Genomic DNA, 15,829 nt, shown 5'->3' with positions numbered 1-15,829 from the left:
TCGGACAGCGAGACGGACGTGTTGAATGCGACCCAGTGCACCGTATCCGAGGCCCAACCCTGGCCTCTCTGCACGAGCTCGTACCTCGCATGGGAAGAGCACGATCGACAGCTCATGACTCTCCGAGCGGATGAGCCAGCAGAGGCGAAGGGACGAGTCTCACACCGAGGCGAACGCTGATGAAGAGGCTTCATTCCGTTGCCGTCCAAAACATACAATGCCGGATTTCAACAATCTAGTCGTCGAGAGCCACCTCCTATGCCGAGCAGGAGAACGGGCGGTCGAACTTGCCCGAAGAGTACTGCAGGGCGAGGCAGTCAGCTTCGACGCCGCATTTTCGAGTCGGGCAATGCTTACACCGTCAATTATCCCTTTCACGGCCGCGTAAGTGCCAAGTGGGGTCAATGCAACCGAGATTGCCACCTGCAGACAGAAGAGAAACACGGAGAGAGAGAGAAAGGCGACGAAGGAGGAGGGTAAGCAGACCGAGGGGATCAGTAAAGATCATTTAGTTCTCTGCAGAACGTGTTGAACGCACCAGTCCAATAGCGATGCAGAACATGACAATGCGGCCAGGCGTAGAGAACCAGCCGCCGTTGCCGGCGTTCTCCGGAAGACGCGGGTTGTAGAGGTGGAGCCAGAGCATGCCGGCAAATCCGCACACGAACCACGAGCTAGTCCACGACGAGACGATGGTGAGGAGCTGGTTGAAGAACTGCGGGAAGGAGGAAGACGGTCAGGGGAAGATCGCAGCCAAGGCAGACTCGAGGCTGAGCGCACGGGGATAAGTTCGGCGATGATGAAAGCGGCGGTGTAGATGGTGCCGATGATGGCAAGCCACGCGCCCTGCGCCTTCCAGCTGTTGCTGGTGAGCATCGGCGAGTTGCGGAAGCTGTGCAACAGAAAACACGGTCAGACCTTCTCTCCCGGGCAGATAAGGGACAATCTCGGAGGCGCACAGCTCGGTGTAGAAGAACTTGGCGCCGACGTTGACAGCGCTGAAAAGGAGCAGGCATGTCAGCAACAAGGAAGAGGCGAAGCGGGGACGAAGAGTCAAGAGCGCACACAATGCCCGACACAATGATGGTGACGAGGGCGAAAGCGTAAGAAATGATGGCAAGGGTTCGCTTTGTCATAGTGAGGGCGGGTGAGGGCGTGTACTGCAGTAGCGAGGAAGACGCGAAGAGAGAGGCGGATGAGAAGGTCAGTTTCGTGCTCGTCCAAATCGCAGGGCGCATTCAACGACGCTCGACGATTGTCGTCGCTGTAGAACAGATGCTCGGACAATGGCGAACGAGGGTGGAAGATGGCTCACCTGACCGCCGTAGGTGTAGAGGACACCGCCGACCACGGAGTAGACGATGAGCTGAAGGACTTGCATCAAAGCAATCGATTTCCTGAAGTCCTTGGGCTTCTTCATTTCGGGGAGGAACGTCAAGACAGCCATAGCCTGCCCATACGCAAACACGCAGTTCGTGATGGCACCGATGCAGTCGGCCAGCGAGACGGACGTGTTGAATGCGACCCAGTGCACAGGTTCGCCACCGGGGGGGACGAGGAAGTCGGCAGGCTGCGTGCCAGCGCCGGCCATGGTGACGATGCAGGCGATGATGATGCAGGTGAGGGAGGCGACTGAGAGCCAGAGAAGGCCGGACCACTTGCGGTTGTACGAAAGGATCGCCGAAACGCCGGAAATGAGGGCAGCCCAGCCGACCGCACAGTTGGCGTTGTCGTCGAAGGTAGCGATGGCGAGCTTGCCAGCGAGAACGTGCGAGGCGGCGAGACCGACGGACTTGGCGACAATGCCGATACCGCAGATGATGTAGCCGGCGCGGCCAAACATCTCGCGTCCTGCGTCGGCAGCGTTCAGGACGTGCGGGTATTTCAGCTTGAAGTCGACCATGATCCAGGCACCTGGAGAAGCGAAACTCGTCAGTCCAGAGCTGTCATCGGCCGCAAGCCGCAACGGTCGCAAATTCAAACGCACCAAGGTATGCGATAGCGATGAAAGCGCAGTTGGTAATCAGGCCCGCAGCGAGACCCAAACGCTTGAACGTCGAGGGGAAGGAAAGGGTGCCGAGGGCGATGGCCTGTCGCGAGAACCGTCAGCGAGACAGTCGAGAACTTGAGAAACAGCGCAACGCACCTCGCAGGTAATGATCAACCCAGCCTTGATCCAACCGAGCGTCTTGAAGTCGACCTGGTTCTCGTCGCCTTCGCGCAAGGCAAAGGCGTCCGCGACAGCAGGCTGGAGGCGGTCCTGCTGACCGATGGTCTCCTCATCCTGCACGCTCGCGACAGCCTGCGAGACGGTCTTCTCGTCGTTGATCTCCTGGCCCTTGGGCTCGCGGGAGCGGAACATGGCGACGCCGAGGTAAGGTGGCTGAAGGGGGGGTGTGGGCGAAACCGTGGGCTGCTCCAGAAGCTAGCAGCGTCTCGCTCGAATTGCGGTTTCCTTCGCGTCGAGGAGCTGAAGCACGGACAAGCAGGTGCAGAGAGAGGACAGAACCGGAGCAGGTGAGAAAGGCGAAGCGATGCGTGGGCGGGGGTCCCCGAAGCTAGCGAAACGAGATTTCCGATGTGCCAGGGCACCGGAACGGCGGGGACCGTCCACCCCTCGGTCGGGCCCCACGTGACTGATACTGCCGGTCGATCTCGCCCGCTTCGCGGCGGAGATGGGCGCGAGGAGAAGCATTTTGCTGCAGCGGTTTCTTTAGAGCAATGCGAGCACCCATGCGAGCAAAGAAGCCTCAGTGCGTGCAGGAGCAGCAGCGAGGACCTGCAGATCAGCAACCCCGCCAAGCAGAGTAAGCGCCGAAATAGCAGCGAGAAAACGTCGAATGCGGAGAGAGGCGAGTGAGAAAGGGCCCCATGTGATGTCGGTGGCCGAACCCACGGCTCCTTCTCCAGCTTTGACGGGACGCGCCTGCCGCGATTCGGCCGGTGCAGCTGTGGTGCACCAAACACCATCATTGGAAGATTGCGCCGAAGTGGCGGCGCAGCGTTCTCCTCGAGCTCGCGCCACGACACGGTCATCATCCTCGGCCTCGAATGCTGCGCACTCGCCAGTCTGCTTGCTGTGCGGCCGTGCTCGACAGCTCGTTGCGAGGGTGTCCAGCCATTTGCCGCGCACCTCGGGACGCCGGAACGGCAGCAGCGAAAACTTATGCTCGCCTCCGCACCCCTCCTCGTTTTGCGGCTTGCCGCCGTCGCAGTCCCGCCTCGGCTGATTCCATCGCGCTAGAAAAAGCTTGTGGCCCGCTGTCCGAGAGCGGGGCGCACGTGAATGTATCGCCGCATCAGCTGAGGTTTGCAGCCTGCAGCTTTTCTTCCCGGGCCTTTCTCCGCCTATTCACCGCCTGGCTTGCGCTTGCAATTGCTCTTGTGACTGCTGCTCGTCCTTGACTCACGTGGCCTGGCCTAAATCGCATTCGTGTAGCGTCAAGAGCTCGTGCGATAGGTATTCGCGCTTGCTCGCCCACGCTCTCGCTCCTTGTGCTCAAACAATGCTGGAAGGAGAGCAAAAGGAGACGTTCATCTATTGCTGTGACCCCGGTCGAGTGACGATGGACAAGAATGAAGAAATAAAGTAGCGCGGGACGGAAGTCTACGAAAAGGCGGGAATCAACCGGCAGACGAGTAGGAGGAATCAGCCCACCTCCGGCTACCGTAAGAGGGGCACCCTACACCGGCTCAAAGCAACATGGCCAGGCTTGCGCTCATGGCCTTCTTCCTCCGCTCGCGCTCCTCCTCGCTCTCGTTCTCGTCGTCGTCCCACCCACTCTTGAGCGCGCTCCCTCCTCCTCCTGCGCCCTTCTTCTTCGCCGCCTTTCCCCCCTTGCCCGGGTCGCACGCCGCGCGCGACTTGGCCTCGGGGCTCGGGCTCATGAAGCGCACGTGCGGTCTCTGCACGGCCGCGCGGAGCGACGCCATGCGCGACTTTGTCGAGCGGATCGACGGCGCACCGCCTGCGTGCGGACGGTCGCCTGCTTCGGAGCTGGCGTATGAGGGCGCTCGGAGCGTGCTCGAGGAGAGGGACAGCGTCGACGGGTGCTGCGAGAGGGACACGGGAGGAGGAGGCGGGATTGCAGGGCGGATGGGCGCGGCGGCATAGGCGGACGAGGGCGATGGGATCGTGAGCTGTGCAACTGATGCGGAAGAGTGCGATAGGTGTGCGGTGTGAGGGGGATCATGCTGTGTCATGGGACAGGAAGGTGTCGTCTGAAGGTACGGAAGCGAGTGATTGAACTGGAGCGGCTGCGAATGAATCGGCAGCGGAGCACGAGTCGGCGCAGTCGGGATGGGGAAGGAGGCGTAGACCGGGATAGGTTGTCCATTCGCGCCAATAATGTAGGAATGAGGCTGCATACTCGTAAATGGCGGGACAGCGTGAGGCTGCTGCGGCTGAACGGCGTGCACAGGATGCGACGGTGTAGGCGCAGACGCCAGCGGTGACGGAGCGCTAGGCTGCGCAGTTGCGTGCGGGTTTCCGCTCGCTCGCGCGGGCTGGCGCGGACGGAAGCCGTGAAAGTCGTCTTGCGATGTTGGGTGGGCACACGCAGAGGGCTGCGGCAGTCGCTGCGCGCCGACCCCTTGCGTCGGCACCGATGCGCCGAGGTACTGGGCCGGGATTGCGGGAACAGGCGGAAGCGCTGCTGCGTCGCCATACGACGGAAGGGGCGAGTTGGTAACGTGCGAGAAAACCGACTCGGCGTCGAAGAAGTCGCCTGCAAGCGAGTCGTCGTCGTCGTCTCGATAGACGCTCATGCCGTCGCCATCGCTCGGTGCTGGCGCCGAGGGAAGGGGTTGCGCGCCGGCGTGGGAGTGCACCGCGCTGTAGCCGCCGCGCGCCGAAGTCGAGGACGACGAGGCAGGAGAGTCCGTAGCAGCCTGCCGAGTGCTCCTTGACCCGAGTCGGTCGACGAGACCGGGTGGCAGGCCCCCGCCGTACAGCGACGGCGCAAGCGTGCCGGGCGTTTCGAGCGGACCCGTTGCTGGGACGGCGCCTTCTGTCGCTCGGCGCGGTGGACGAGCCGGCCGATGAGGCGGTGAAGATTGCGACAGCCCGGCGAGAGCAGCCTCCCGCTCGATGGACCGCATCGAGCGCACCGAGCGGGACGAAAGCGCTTCGGTCGGCGTGGGAGACACGCTCGTCGTCCCTTGCGCCGACCTCGTCCTGCCCGCATGCAGCCCGGGGTGCAGCGCGTTTGCCAGGCTCATCTGTCCGAAGTCGTTGATCGTCGTAGCAAAGGACGACGTAGCCGATGAAGCGGGCGAGATGGGCGAGAATTTGCCCTCGTCCGGATCGACGGCCGACTCATAGCCATGCGACGAGGCTACGTCGGGATAGTCGCGACGACTGATAAAAGGCGAACCCTGCTCTTGCGGTGCTGAAGGGCGAGGATGAGGTGGAGGAGCAGAAGCTGCGAGTGCGAGGCGCTGTGCAGCCTCGAGGTGCTGCTGCGCCAGGCGGAAGTGGTGCTGGGCTGAGTGGCGGTGAAGTGTCAGAAACATTGACCTAGGTCAGCGGAAAGGACGAGCATACCGATTTCGGCATCGGTCATGTTCTCGAGGTCGAGGTCGAGATCCGGCTCTGAGGCGGCAAACCGCCTCGTTCCGCCCGAAAGCGACGTACCACCGCTCATGACGCTCCCCGCGATGCTGGGCTCCCGCCTGAGCTGCTGAGTGCGCCACTGCTCGACCGTCGCAAAGGACCGTTCGACCCTCGCGCCGCCAGTGTCGCGCTCGAACGAGTCCTCTTCTGCACGATGCGACGAACCCGCAGGCAAGTCGTCCTCTTCTGCGTCGTCGTTGTGCACCGCCATAACAGCACGCGGTGTTTCACATGACAGGAGGTGCGCGTCGAGCGCGTCGGTCGTGACCCGCACCTCGACCGTTCGCCCCGCTCCCCCGCCTTGGACGAACGTCGAAGTCAGGTCGAGCGATTGGGGCGGCGACGCCGCCCGCGTACTGTCTCGCTTCGAAGCGTACGCGACAGTCATGGCTAGGTCTGCGAGGAGTGCGGCGGGCTTGTGCGGGGAGGGCAGTGGGGGAAGCGGACTCCGCCGCGAGGCGCGGCGCTGATGAGGCGCGGGCGAGGCTACCGTGCGGTACGTCGGGGCGGGTGACGCAACCCGGTGGTCAAAGACGGATTCGGTCGGAGAATCCAGCTTGGCGAGTCGGGCGAGGTTGAGTGGGGCGAAGCCGAAGAGGGCAGACGGTAGGACGGGTCTAAAGCGACCGATACTGCACGAATGCGCGCAGAACACGCACACTTGCGCTCAAGAGGTTTGCGAGTCGCTAGCGGATGCGTCCGAGACGACGTCCAGGCGGCGCGAAAGAGCAAGCGGACGAGGGCGGACGAAGGTGAGCCTCGGTAGCGACCCGAGTCGGGCGTCGGCCAGTGCAAGCACCGCCTCGGTGTCCAGCGCTGTGGGGCCCACCTCGACACACGCAACTGTGCAAGCACGCGGGAAGAGGAGAAGCGGCGCTTCGCTACGGAGAAGCGGAAGATCCGGGGGACGTCCGCGCCTGTTCCCGGCGTCGGCTGTGCATTGTCTTGCCCTTTGCCGCACAGCTTGAAGTGTGCTGATACTCATGCGTCCCTACTCGAACTCAGCAGAGGACGAGAAAGGCTTCATCGCGATGTCGCAAGCCAGAAGCAGGAAACACAGCGAGTGTTCGACGGCCACAGCAGCGGGAAGCGCGAGGCGAGCGCTGCATAGTAGCACAAGGTATCGCCGAGCCATGCGCACCCTGTACAGTCCAGCAGAGGCAGACTGAGCGTGTCGAGATGAGCCAACGTTCGATCGCGTCTTGCTCGTTCGAGTTCGTCCATGTCGTCGCCGTCGTCCGAGGGTTCGCACGCGGGTGCAGACGAAGGCGGAGAGCCTCTCGACGGCGCACAGAGCTCTCCCGGTGGCCCTGCGCCTGGTCCTGCTCCTCCTTCCGCCGATGCTCCTCTCGAGGGCAATCCTCCGCTCGACGACCTCGACACGAGCGTGTTCCCCGCTCCGCCGGCCTTCTTCCACCGCTACACTGACCGCAAGCTCGCCCTCCCGCCCGACGCCCTCATCGACGATGTGCCCGGAGAGCCCCGCCCGTTCCTCCGCGCCGACCTCGACCCGCCCAACGTAGACTGGATCTTCGAAGAAGGCAGCTACAGCGTCTTTGGCGAGACCTGGCCCATCGACGAAAAGATCCCGACCCTCCAGGAAATGGGCGTGCCCGAGATGTTCGATCCGAACGCAGGTGCGCGCTCTCTGTCCCCTTGTCTTGCCGGCTCGTCGAGCTCATTCCACTCGCCCTGTCGCATTGTGGGACCGTTGCTGCGCGTAGATCGCAAGGCGTCCCTGCAGTCACTCCTCCGCACCCTCATCGTCTCGTACACTCAGCTCCTCGACGCTCTCCTCGCTCCACCTCCCTCGCTCGCCCACCCACAACCGCCTCTTCCCGACGGCCGACAGCCGCCGCCAGACTCAGAGCGCCTGACAGAGCACATGCGGCTCATTGCGATCAACATGCACTACCTCATCAATGAGCTGCGACCGGTGCAGGTATGTCCCCATCATCTCGTTGCGCTGCGAGACTGACTAACTTGACTTGCTTATTGTGCAGGCACGAGAAACGCTCAAAGCGATGATGAGGGCACAGATCGAGCTGAGAAAAGCCAAGACGGTTGCGATCCGACAGTGCGTCTTGCTTTCTCTCCCGCGATTGCCGGCGCTTGGTCTGCATGACGCCAGCGTCGGCGGTTTGAGCGATTGAATGGCCAAGGCTTACTCGTTTCCCCTGGTCAGACGGTGCTCCGAAATCACGACCACTCTCTCGTCCCTCCACTCCGACGTGCTCGCCGCCGCATCGCCCGCCGCACCCGCCTCTTCCGCCACCGCGACCCTCTCCGCCGCCGATGAGTCACTCGACGCCCTCGAGAAGCTGCGCATGAAGGTCGATGCCATGGTGCGGTAGACGGCCTTCCGTCTCCGATGTACAGGCCCGCCGTATCGTCGTCTTTTGTTTGTTGTCTCTTTACTCTGCACTGCATGCGTCCGGATCCTGAGCAACCTGTCCAGTGGACGACACAGAGAGTTGTCATTTTGCGAAGCCCATACATCCGTCTACAGCGGTAGAGAATACCGAAAGAGAGTTCCACGCCCCGCGGACGAGGCGCTGACGGTACCGAACGTTCACAAGAAAGCGGCGCGGATAGAATTAACACAAAGACCAATATGCAGTGGGGGAAGCAGCGTGCGCTCAGCGCAGCTTGACGCTCCCGAGCCCGCTCCCCCTCCAGCCCCACTCGCGCATCCTCGCGCCGACCTCGCGCGCAAGCCTGCGCGACTCGACCTCGCGCTCGCCGAGCGTCGTCGTCGTCGAACCGCGCACGCTCGACGCGATCGTCGACGTCGGGCGGAGCGAGATGCTCTGCCCCGCCTGCGCGCCCGCAGACGAGGTCGACGGGCGCAGCGTCTCGCTGCTGCCGCTGCGCCGCCCACCGACTCCCGCTCGTCCAGCTCCATACGCCTCCGAGTCGGCAATGAACGCCTCGATCGCCGCGTCGTTCTCCTCGTCGTCGTCGACCGCGTCGTCGGCAAAGAGCAAGTCGCGCAGGCTCGCGACCGTCTCGGCGCGGAGGCGCAGCAGCTCGCGCACGGCGCGGGCGCGCGAGCGCAGCCCGCCGCGAGACGTGCGGCGCCGAGCGGGCTGCTGCTGTGCCGCTGCCGAGGGCGGACCGGGGTGCACCTCGCCGGCGGGAGCGGCACTCTGCGCCGCGGCGGACGGGAGCGGCGGCATCTCAATCGTCGTCTCGTCCGGCGTGCTTGTCCCTGCTCGCCGGGACGGCGAAGGGGACGAAGACGACGAGGGGCGCGGGCGCATCGGCCCGCCGAGGAGCCGGTCCTGCTCGGAGAAGAGCGCTGGACTCGGGAGGGGCGTGCGGCGCTTCGTGCGCCGGCCGGTTCCGCTGGATTCCGGGTGCAGAAGCCCGTTCGTCCCTTGGTCGGTCGCGCCATCTGTCACCTCTTCGTCGTCGTCGTCGTTGTCCTCGGCTGAGCGTCCACCAAGCAGCGCCGCATCTTCCTCCTCCTCCGTCGTCCCGCCCTCGCCGTACGGCAGATCCGCGTTCCACGCTCCCGCGCCATCCGCGCGCGGAGGGAGCGGCGACAGGCTCGGGTGCACCGAGTGCAGGAAGTGCGACGCCTCTTCGCGCGCGACGGGCGTCCACAGCGCGAAGAGGACGGTCCACAGCGCCGAGAGGCGCTGGAATTGACGGAACTGTATGTGCGACAACATCAGAGAGCCGCTAGTATGTGGAGCAAACAATGGGTACAACGCACGTTGTCATCGACCAAGCGGTTGTGATATGCGACGAACGCAATGAGACCAACTACCCCGACGATGAGCGCGCCGCCCCACGGGATGCTCGTCCACAAGAGCGCGCACACGACGGCGAAGAAGGCGGCGTACGTCGCGAGGGCGAGCACGAGCCCGATCGCGACCTTGTTCTGCGCCTGGTCCTCCTCGAGCGCGCCGGACGAGGCGTAGCGCGCGAAGAGGTACACGGGGAGGTGCACGATGAGCGGGAGGAGGAAGAAGGGGAGGCGGATGAGGCAGGAGAGGGTTGAGAGGAGGACGGAGGCGAGGACGCGGAATCGAGTTGGAAGAGGATGAGGGACGTCCGGGTCGAGCGTGGCAGGGAGCGGGAGGGACGACAGCGAGAGGTGCGAAAGGCCGGTCGCATTCAGTGCGTCGCGGTAGTTGTTCAGGAGGCGGCAGAGGCGGCGGAGAGAGCGTGAGGGCGCGGGTGCGGCAAAGAGGTCGACGAGCGCCTGGTCCATCTTGCGCAAGTGCTTGAGCGGGAGCTTGCGGTCGTCGGGCCAGAGCACCTTTCGCGCCATCATCGCTGCATGTCGCGTCTCCCTGCGAAGTCAAGCTGTTGAGCACACCGGCCGCAAGCAGTGTCGAGAGAGACGGAACGAACCAGTCGGGCGCATTGACCGTCACCTTGGTCAACTCGTCGTGGACCTTCTGCGTCAGCTTCTTGACGGCCGACTTGGGGCTGACGAGAAACTCGTCGACGTAAGGCTCGACCGAGATGTTTGGGCCGAATCTGCTCGTGCACCTCGGTCAATCGCACGGTCCGACCGATGCGCTCTCCGCAAAGAGACTCACTCCATCGTCGCACACGCGCGATACTTGGTCTTGTCGCTGTACCCTATACCGGCAATACACAGCGTCACGTCGACCGGCGCGCGCTCGAGGGTCCGGCCGTCCGACAGCGCGTGCCCGGCCTGCGGGTCGCGGATGTTCTTGGCGTACTCGAGCGCAGCCCACGAGGCGCCATCCTTGAGCGCGGGGAGGGTGTGCACCGTCTCGCTGCGGGACGATGGTCCACATTAGCGGAAGGTCGATGGAGTGCGCGGGCGACGGAGCATAACGCACGATCCGCCTTCGGGAAAGACTGCGATCGCTTCTCCCGCCTTGAGCGCATCGAACGTTGCCGCAAAGAGCTTCTGATTGTCCTGTGGTCGCGACGAGAGGTCAGTCTCGCCTCGATGTCGAAGGCGGCTGTTCGACCGCTGCCCGCTTACCTTGGTCTTGCGGTCTACGGGGATGTTGCCTGCGTCGAGGAGGATGGTGCGCGGGAGGCCTGGCGCAAAGAGGGTCGATTTCGCCCAGTAGTGGAGCTTGCGGTAGTGCGGGAAGTAGCACGACAGGACGGCGACCTGCGTGAGGTGGGGAGACGAGACGGTCAATCAGGGGGCTCGCCTCAGATGAGCGGACCAGGCTGAGTGGCACAGCGTGGACCGAGACGACGCACGTCTGCCGCGCTGTTCCAGTGATTTGCAACGACAATCATCGGGGTCCCCTCGTCCGGGACGAGCACGTCGGGGTCGTCGGTGCCGGCGAGCTCGGCCGCCTCGTCCGAGACGAGCACCTGGACCTTGTGCCAGAACGACATGAAGGCGTACGCGGCTATCCCGCGCAGGACCGTGTGCGTGTGTCCGAACCCCCCCGTCGTTGGCATCCTGGGCGGCGTGAAGGGGTGCTGCTCCGGGCGGTGCGAGGGTCGTGGCTCGCAGCTTCAACCGTGCTCGTGGCTCTCACGAAGCTGCTGAGTGCCCTGCGGCGGTGCAACGGCGGGACAAGGTGCGGGATGATCGAGGTGGGGGGAACAAAGCGGCGATGAGCGCTCGCAGCGACAGAGCGTGCCGGCAGGGCCTTGAGCGAGTGCAAGGTACACGCTGGCTCCTCTGCGCGTGCTCGGCAATTCGCACGGCGCGAAGGGCGCGTGTGGGCAGCGCGAGACGAGCCGGCGCAGGTCGAGGAGACAGCGGAGACCGGGAGGAAGCAGCAAGCCCAGTCTTGTGTGCAGCCAAGTCGTGCTCGCGTAGCCCAGTGCGGGCTGGACGGCAAATCAAGACTGATCGCCAGGCCCGCGCCGTCCGAAGAGAGCTCGTCGACGCAGTCGAACGCTTCCGCGTGGCCATTCGCTCGCTCCCCTTACGGCAGCCCGCCGGAAAAGTACTGATCTTGACTTCACAGTCGTACACTAGACACGGCAAGGCACGGAATTCGAGCTTGAGGGTAGAGGTCGCAGATTCCGACTGTCCCGACAGTGAGGCGCTCCTTCCACCTCGCAAGCGCCTCATGGCGGCGCCGACACTAGTGGCGCTCATCCTTAAAGTCGTACGACGAGTCGATCGCGCCGAGCGCGAGCTTGCACAGCCAGAGCTCGGGCGTGAGCGTCTGCCCCGTCGTCTTCATAAAGTTGTCCTCCTCGACCTCGTACGACGACGTGCAGTCGACGAGCCCGCCAATCTCGGGGTGCGAGTCGATCTCCTCGAGGAACTGCCGCGCGCCGTTGTCTGCCGGGCGGCCGGCGCGGTATCAGTATTGAGTGGAGGTGCGCAACGGCTGGGGACGAGGGAACACGCACCGTTGCCAATCTGCGCGAGCTGGATGGAAAGCGAGTCGGGCCCGTAGCGCGTCTGCGAGAGTGCATTCTTGGCGTTCTTGATGACCTGCGGACGCGCGCGTAGGGTGGATCGTGAGTGGCTGTGCTTTGATCGTGACCGCTCGGGTAACTCACGCGAACGATCGTGTCGCGAGCCTCGCCGCCGGGAGCGCCGTCCGTGACGCCGACGATGAGGAGCGGCTTGCGGAGCTGGCCCTGCGGTGAGAGCGGTGAAGATGTCAATGCGCGTTTTCTTCGGCTTGCGCACTCGCGCAGACACGAACACGTGGATGCAGAGGACAGCCAGCAGTAGGACGCACCGAGCGAGCAGGGCCGAGGAGGAGCGGCTGGACGATCTTCTGGTCCAGAGCCTGCGTGACCAGTACCCTTTCTCGTCAGCATTCTCCCAGCGAGAGAGCAGAGTACCGCGTATCGCCATCAAAGCAGCAACGCACCGTGCCGAGCGGCGTGAGGCCCGAGAAGCGGATGTTAGACACGAGCTGCTGCGCCTGCTGCTCGCTCGTAATGTTGTTGCCGACCGTCGGCGAGTTCATGAAGAAGACCTGTGTGATTCCAAGCAACGGTCAGATCTCGGCTGGGTGGAGAGCGCGGATTCGAACAATGTCGCACCTGGATGCCGTCGTGGTCGAAGAGCGAGGCGGCAAAGGCGATGCGGCCGATGATGAGCTTGGCGTCATCGATGCGCGAGCCGTTCTCCTCGAAAGCTGCGGGTGAGAGGGGTAAGCTGAGCGCTTCCAGCTGATGGAACGGCCAGCGGGCCCTGAACGCACCCATCGAGCCCGAGTCATCGATCTACAGAGCGAGGAATCGAGGTCAGTGATGCGGAACTCGGCGAGAACCGGGCCAATGCGGGAAAGACGCACGTAGAGCACCGTGTCAAACAGCGCGAGCTTGCACAGGTCCATGGCAATCTCCATCGGGAGGCGCCACTGGCCCGCGACCGTGTTGAGCGCGCCCGACTGGGCGATGCGCTGCGCGAGCGGCTCGAGCGACCCGGGCGGGTAGAACGCTTGGATTTTCTGCGCGGTGCTCACAAGGTGCCAGTCGCCGAGCCCATCAGCGCGCCATGCACCGGAATCTAAGCTACTGGGGAGAGTGATGGACGCACCTGGTCCTGCACGCACTGCTGCAGCGTCTGGAGAATTGCCTGGACGTTGCCACCCGGTCCGCTGGCAGGCGCGCCGCCGCCCGGAGCGCCAAACTGGCCGGGAGGCGCCGCCGACGGGGCCCCGTACTGGTTCTGCTGCTGCTGCTGGGGCGGCTGACCGTAGCCTGTGTTGCCATGAGCGTGCGTGCAAGGGTCAGTCAGTCATGGGGTCGGAGGGATGAGAAGGTCGAAACGCACCGCCGTACTGACCCTGCTGGGGCTGACCGTACTGGCCCTGCGGCGGCTGCTGGCCATACTGACCCTGCTGCTGTGGCGGCTGGCCGTACTGGCCCTGGCCCTGCTGCTGCGGCGCGCCCGGATACGGGAGCTGGCCCGGCTGCTGCTGCTGCTGCTGGCCGGGGCGCGACCCGACGGGAGGAGCGGGCGCGCCGTACTGGCCCTGCTGCTGCTGAGGAGGCTGACCGTACTGGCCCTGCTGCTGAGGAGGCTGGCCGTACGCTGCGAGAAGCGAAGGACGGGGGATCAGTCGCTGCTTCCGCGCGAGAACGCTGCTCGCCCAACGACAGCTCAGGGGATTCTGGTCGACGCACCGCCCTGCTGTCCGTAGCCCGTCGAGCTCGGGGGCTGGCCGGGGAAGGCATTCTGCGCGTGGGCGCCGTGCTGCTGAGGCGGGGGCGCGCCGTAGGGCGAGGGAGCGGGTGCGCCGTAGCCGGGAGTGGCTGATCCTCCGGCAGCGGCGGCGGCGGCGAGCTTGCTTGCGAGACTGTGTACGCAGACAGGGGCCAGCTCAGCGGGTGAGTGCGGGCGGGGAGGCGGGAGCCGAGCAAGTCGAGCGGGGAGTGGACGCTGCCTCACCCCATCGTGTGCAGCCTTGGTTCGAGTCGGAGTAGAGTGTGCGAGTGCGAGCGAGTGCTCTGGTCTGGCCCGCTAACCGTCTAGTGGTCGAGCGGAGGGAGAAAGGCGGCACCGAGCGGGATCCACGTTGACGAGATGGGAACCTGCACCGCCTCCCTCGCGACAGGGGGCTCCTGTCTACACTCTTTCTTGTACAAGGCAACACTGCTGTCTTGAGGTCTCCCACGAGGGCAGCAGCGAAGTGCGAACAGCTGCCGCCACTCTCCCTGGCAAACCGGCGAGGATGCGAAACTCGGGCAATGCACAACTTCACAACGGCAAGTGGTATCCTTCGACGCCTCATGTAGTTCCTACGTCATGTTCAGTCACGGCAGTGTGTCCAAGTCGGGCGGCCTACTGCTTCGAGTCCTTGCCGATCGACTGCTCGAGCTCGTTGTGCGACTTCTCGAGCTCGGCGAGGTGTGCCTTGGACGCCTCGATGCTCTTGCGCAGGTTGGCGAGCTTCTCCTTCTCCTGTGGCGGTGGTGCGCGACCAGGTGTGGGTCGAGGAGGAGAGGCGAGGGGGGGAAAGGTAGAGAGCGAGTGTCGGACAAACGTTGGCGGCGCGAGAGAGATTCGGTCGTAGAGCAGTCGTGCAGCAGGTGAAATTGATTGAAGAATGTGGTGACGAGGAGGCGGACCAGGAAAGGGGTGTGTCGTCGGAGGAATCAGCCGAGACGGAGGAACCGGTGGGGACGAGGGTGTCGGTCCCAGATGCGCAAAAGGCGGTTTGGCGGACAGTCGAGAGAGTGACGGTCATGAATTGAATCAGAGGTGCGAGGAGTGCAATCAGAAAGAAGGACAAGCAAGGCAGTGCATCAGCGTGTCGTGTTCAGTACGGCAGGGTCCAATGGCAGTAGGACGCACAGCCTCGCGGACGTAGTTGGCTTCTTGCGCCTGCTCGCGCTTCTTGAACCCGTCGTTCGAGTGGCCGGCGGGCATGCCCTCGGAGCTGGACGTGGGAGGAATGGCAGTCGATGGAAGCGAGGACGGGGGACGTCGGGCGGCGAGGGGCGGGTCATGCGAGGCGCGCGAGAGTCAGCTCTGCGTGTTCACAAAGCAGCTCCTGCCTGTCCAGCTGCAGCAGCAGCTGCACGGGCTGAGAGGGAGGGACGGGGTTTGTCGCGAGCAAAGGCCATGACGCACGCGATGCGGGCCGACACGGCAAAGGTGCGGGACTGGACGCGGACGGCGGTGCGGAGGGTCTGGGCGGCGAGCATGGTCGTAGTTTGGTGCTTTTTCTGGTTCAGAGCAGAGTGGAGAGAGAAAGGGGAAGCCGAGAGAGGAGAGGACGCGCCGAGCGACGACGACGATCAGAAGACCGCCGCAGGTCCGCGCCCCGCCGCTCCTGCGAGCTGCACGGCGCTGTACTGCATTGTTCGCGTGCTGTTCTGGACTATGGCAAAGGACCTCGAAGCACCCTCCGCTCCGCTCGCTCTTCTCGCTCCCGCTCCTTGTCCTCATCAGTCGCATCCTCCGCACCTCGGCAACAGCTTCCGAAGCGTCGCTGACGAGCTACACTAATCCAATGACGGTGAAAAAGCCCCTACAAGCCTTGCCGGAATGTCCTCGCCGGCATGCGCGACTCTGGAGCGCTTGAGTTCGTCCTTCCGCGCGAATGCAGCCTCTGCTTCTCGCGCTACATCTCGCTAGGCTAGCTCGCTGGCGAGGCACGTACTGAATGCACGAGCTCTCGCCAGCGCAAGCTATGTCGCATTACGGGCAAAGTCGGAACACCTCGTCCGTCTCTTCGCCTTTTCTCCCTCTCCTGTTTGCGCAAGACGGATCTTCCGCGGACCGGTTCGAGGGCGGGCGTATCTGATCAGAAGGAAAGCCTGTGTCTGTGCTTT

The 15,829-nt window shown here is 64.1% G+C and overlaps 6 protein-coding genes across 6 annotated transcripts; 1 reads left to right on the top strand and 5 right to left on the bottom strand.

Annotated features, from left to right (window-relative positions):
* Positions 1-256: 256 nt before the first annotated feature.
* Positions 257-2,362, bottom strand: JCM10292_002948 (uncharacterized protein; the record flags this gene model as incomplete). The annotated part of the gene is made up of 9 exons (XM_076650380.1): positions 257-301; positions 358-423; positions 539-715; positions 781-892; positions 960-998; positions 1,066-1,160; positions 1,316-1,914; positions 1,988-2,090; positions 2,147-2,362. 9 exons carry the CDS (start codon positions 2,360-2,362, stop codon positions 257-259), a joined length of 1,452 nt encoding a protein of 483 aa, XP_076504023.1.
* Positions 2,363-3,693: 1,331 nt separating this feature from the next.
* Positions 3,694-5,825, bottom strand: JCM10292_002947 (uncharacterized protein; the record flags this gene model as incomplete). The annotated part of the gene is made up of 2 exons (XM_076650379.1): positions 3,694-5,486; positions 5,546-5,825. The coding sequence occupies 2 exons, from the start codon at positions 5,823-5,825 to the stop codon at positions 3,694-3,696; spliced, it is 2,073 nt and encodes a 690-aa protein (XP_076504022.1).
* A 1,011-nt stretch (positions 5,826-6,836) lies between these two features.
* On the top strand, positions 6,837-7,968 carry MED7 (mediator complex subunit MED7; the record flags this gene model as incomplete). The annotated part of the gene is made up of 4 exons (XM_076650378.1): positions 6,837-7,251; positions 7,339-7,556; positions 7,618-7,691; positions 7,800-7,968. The coding sequence occupies 4 exons, from the start codon at positions 6,837-6,839 to the stop codon at positions 7,966-7,968; spliced, it is 876 nt and encodes a 291-aa protein (XP_076504021.1).
* Positions 7,969-8,253: 285 nt separating this feature from the next.
* Positions 8,254-11,026, bottom strand: JCM10292_002945 (uncharacterized protein; the record flags this gene model as incomplete). Its single annotated transcript, XM_076650377.1, has 7 exons — positions 8,254-9,273; positions 9,336-9,918; positions 9,980-10,108; positions 10,171-10,374; positions 10,441-10,520; positions 10,590-10,724; positions 10,820-11,026. The coding sequence occupies 7 exons, from the start codon at positions 11,024-11,026 to the stop codon at positions 8,254-8,256; spliced, it is 2,358 nt and encodes a 785-aa protein (XP_076504020.1).
* Positions 11,027-11,664: 638 nt separating this feature from the next.
* Positions 11,665-13,945, bottom strand: JCM10292_002944 (uncharacterized protein; the record flags this gene model as incomplete). The annotated part of the gene is made up of 12 exons (XM_076650376.1): positions 11,665-11,867; positions 11,939-12,023; positions 12,092-12,172; positions 12,277-12,327; positions 12,412-12,519; positions 12,587-12,681; positions 12,748-12,769; positions 12,841-12,996; positions 13,086-13,249; positions 13,323-13,583; positions 13,676-13,848; positions 13,941-13,945. 12 exons carry the CDS (start codon positions 13,943-13,945, stop codon positions 11,665-11,667), a joined length of 1,404 nt encoding a protein of 467 aa, XP_076504019.1.
* Positions 13,946-14,333: 388 nt separating this feature from the next.
* On the bottom strand, positions 14,334-15,199 carry JCM10292_002943 (uncharacterized protein; the record flags this gene model as incomplete). Its single annotated transcript, XM_076650375.1, has 3 exons — positions 14,334-14,453; positions 14,847-14,931; positions 15,126-15,199. The coding sequence occupies 3 exons, from the start codon at positions 15,197-15,199 to the stop codon at positions 14,334-14,336; spliced, it is 279 nt and encodes a 92-aa protein (XP_076504018.1).
* Between the last annotated feature and the right edge of the window lie 630 nt (positions 15,200-15,829).

Source organism: Rhodotorula paludigena, assembly GCF_050403205.1.
Source record: "Rhodotorula paludigena JCM10292 DNA, Rt_paludigena_JCM10292v1_ctg35, whole genome shotgun sequence".
Taxonomy (NCBI): Eukaryota; Fungi; Basidiomycota; class Microbotryomycetes; order Sporidiobolales; family Sporidiobolaceae; genus Rhodotorula; species Rhodotorula paludigena.
This window is presented reverse-complemented; position numbering and strand designations above follow the sequence as displayed.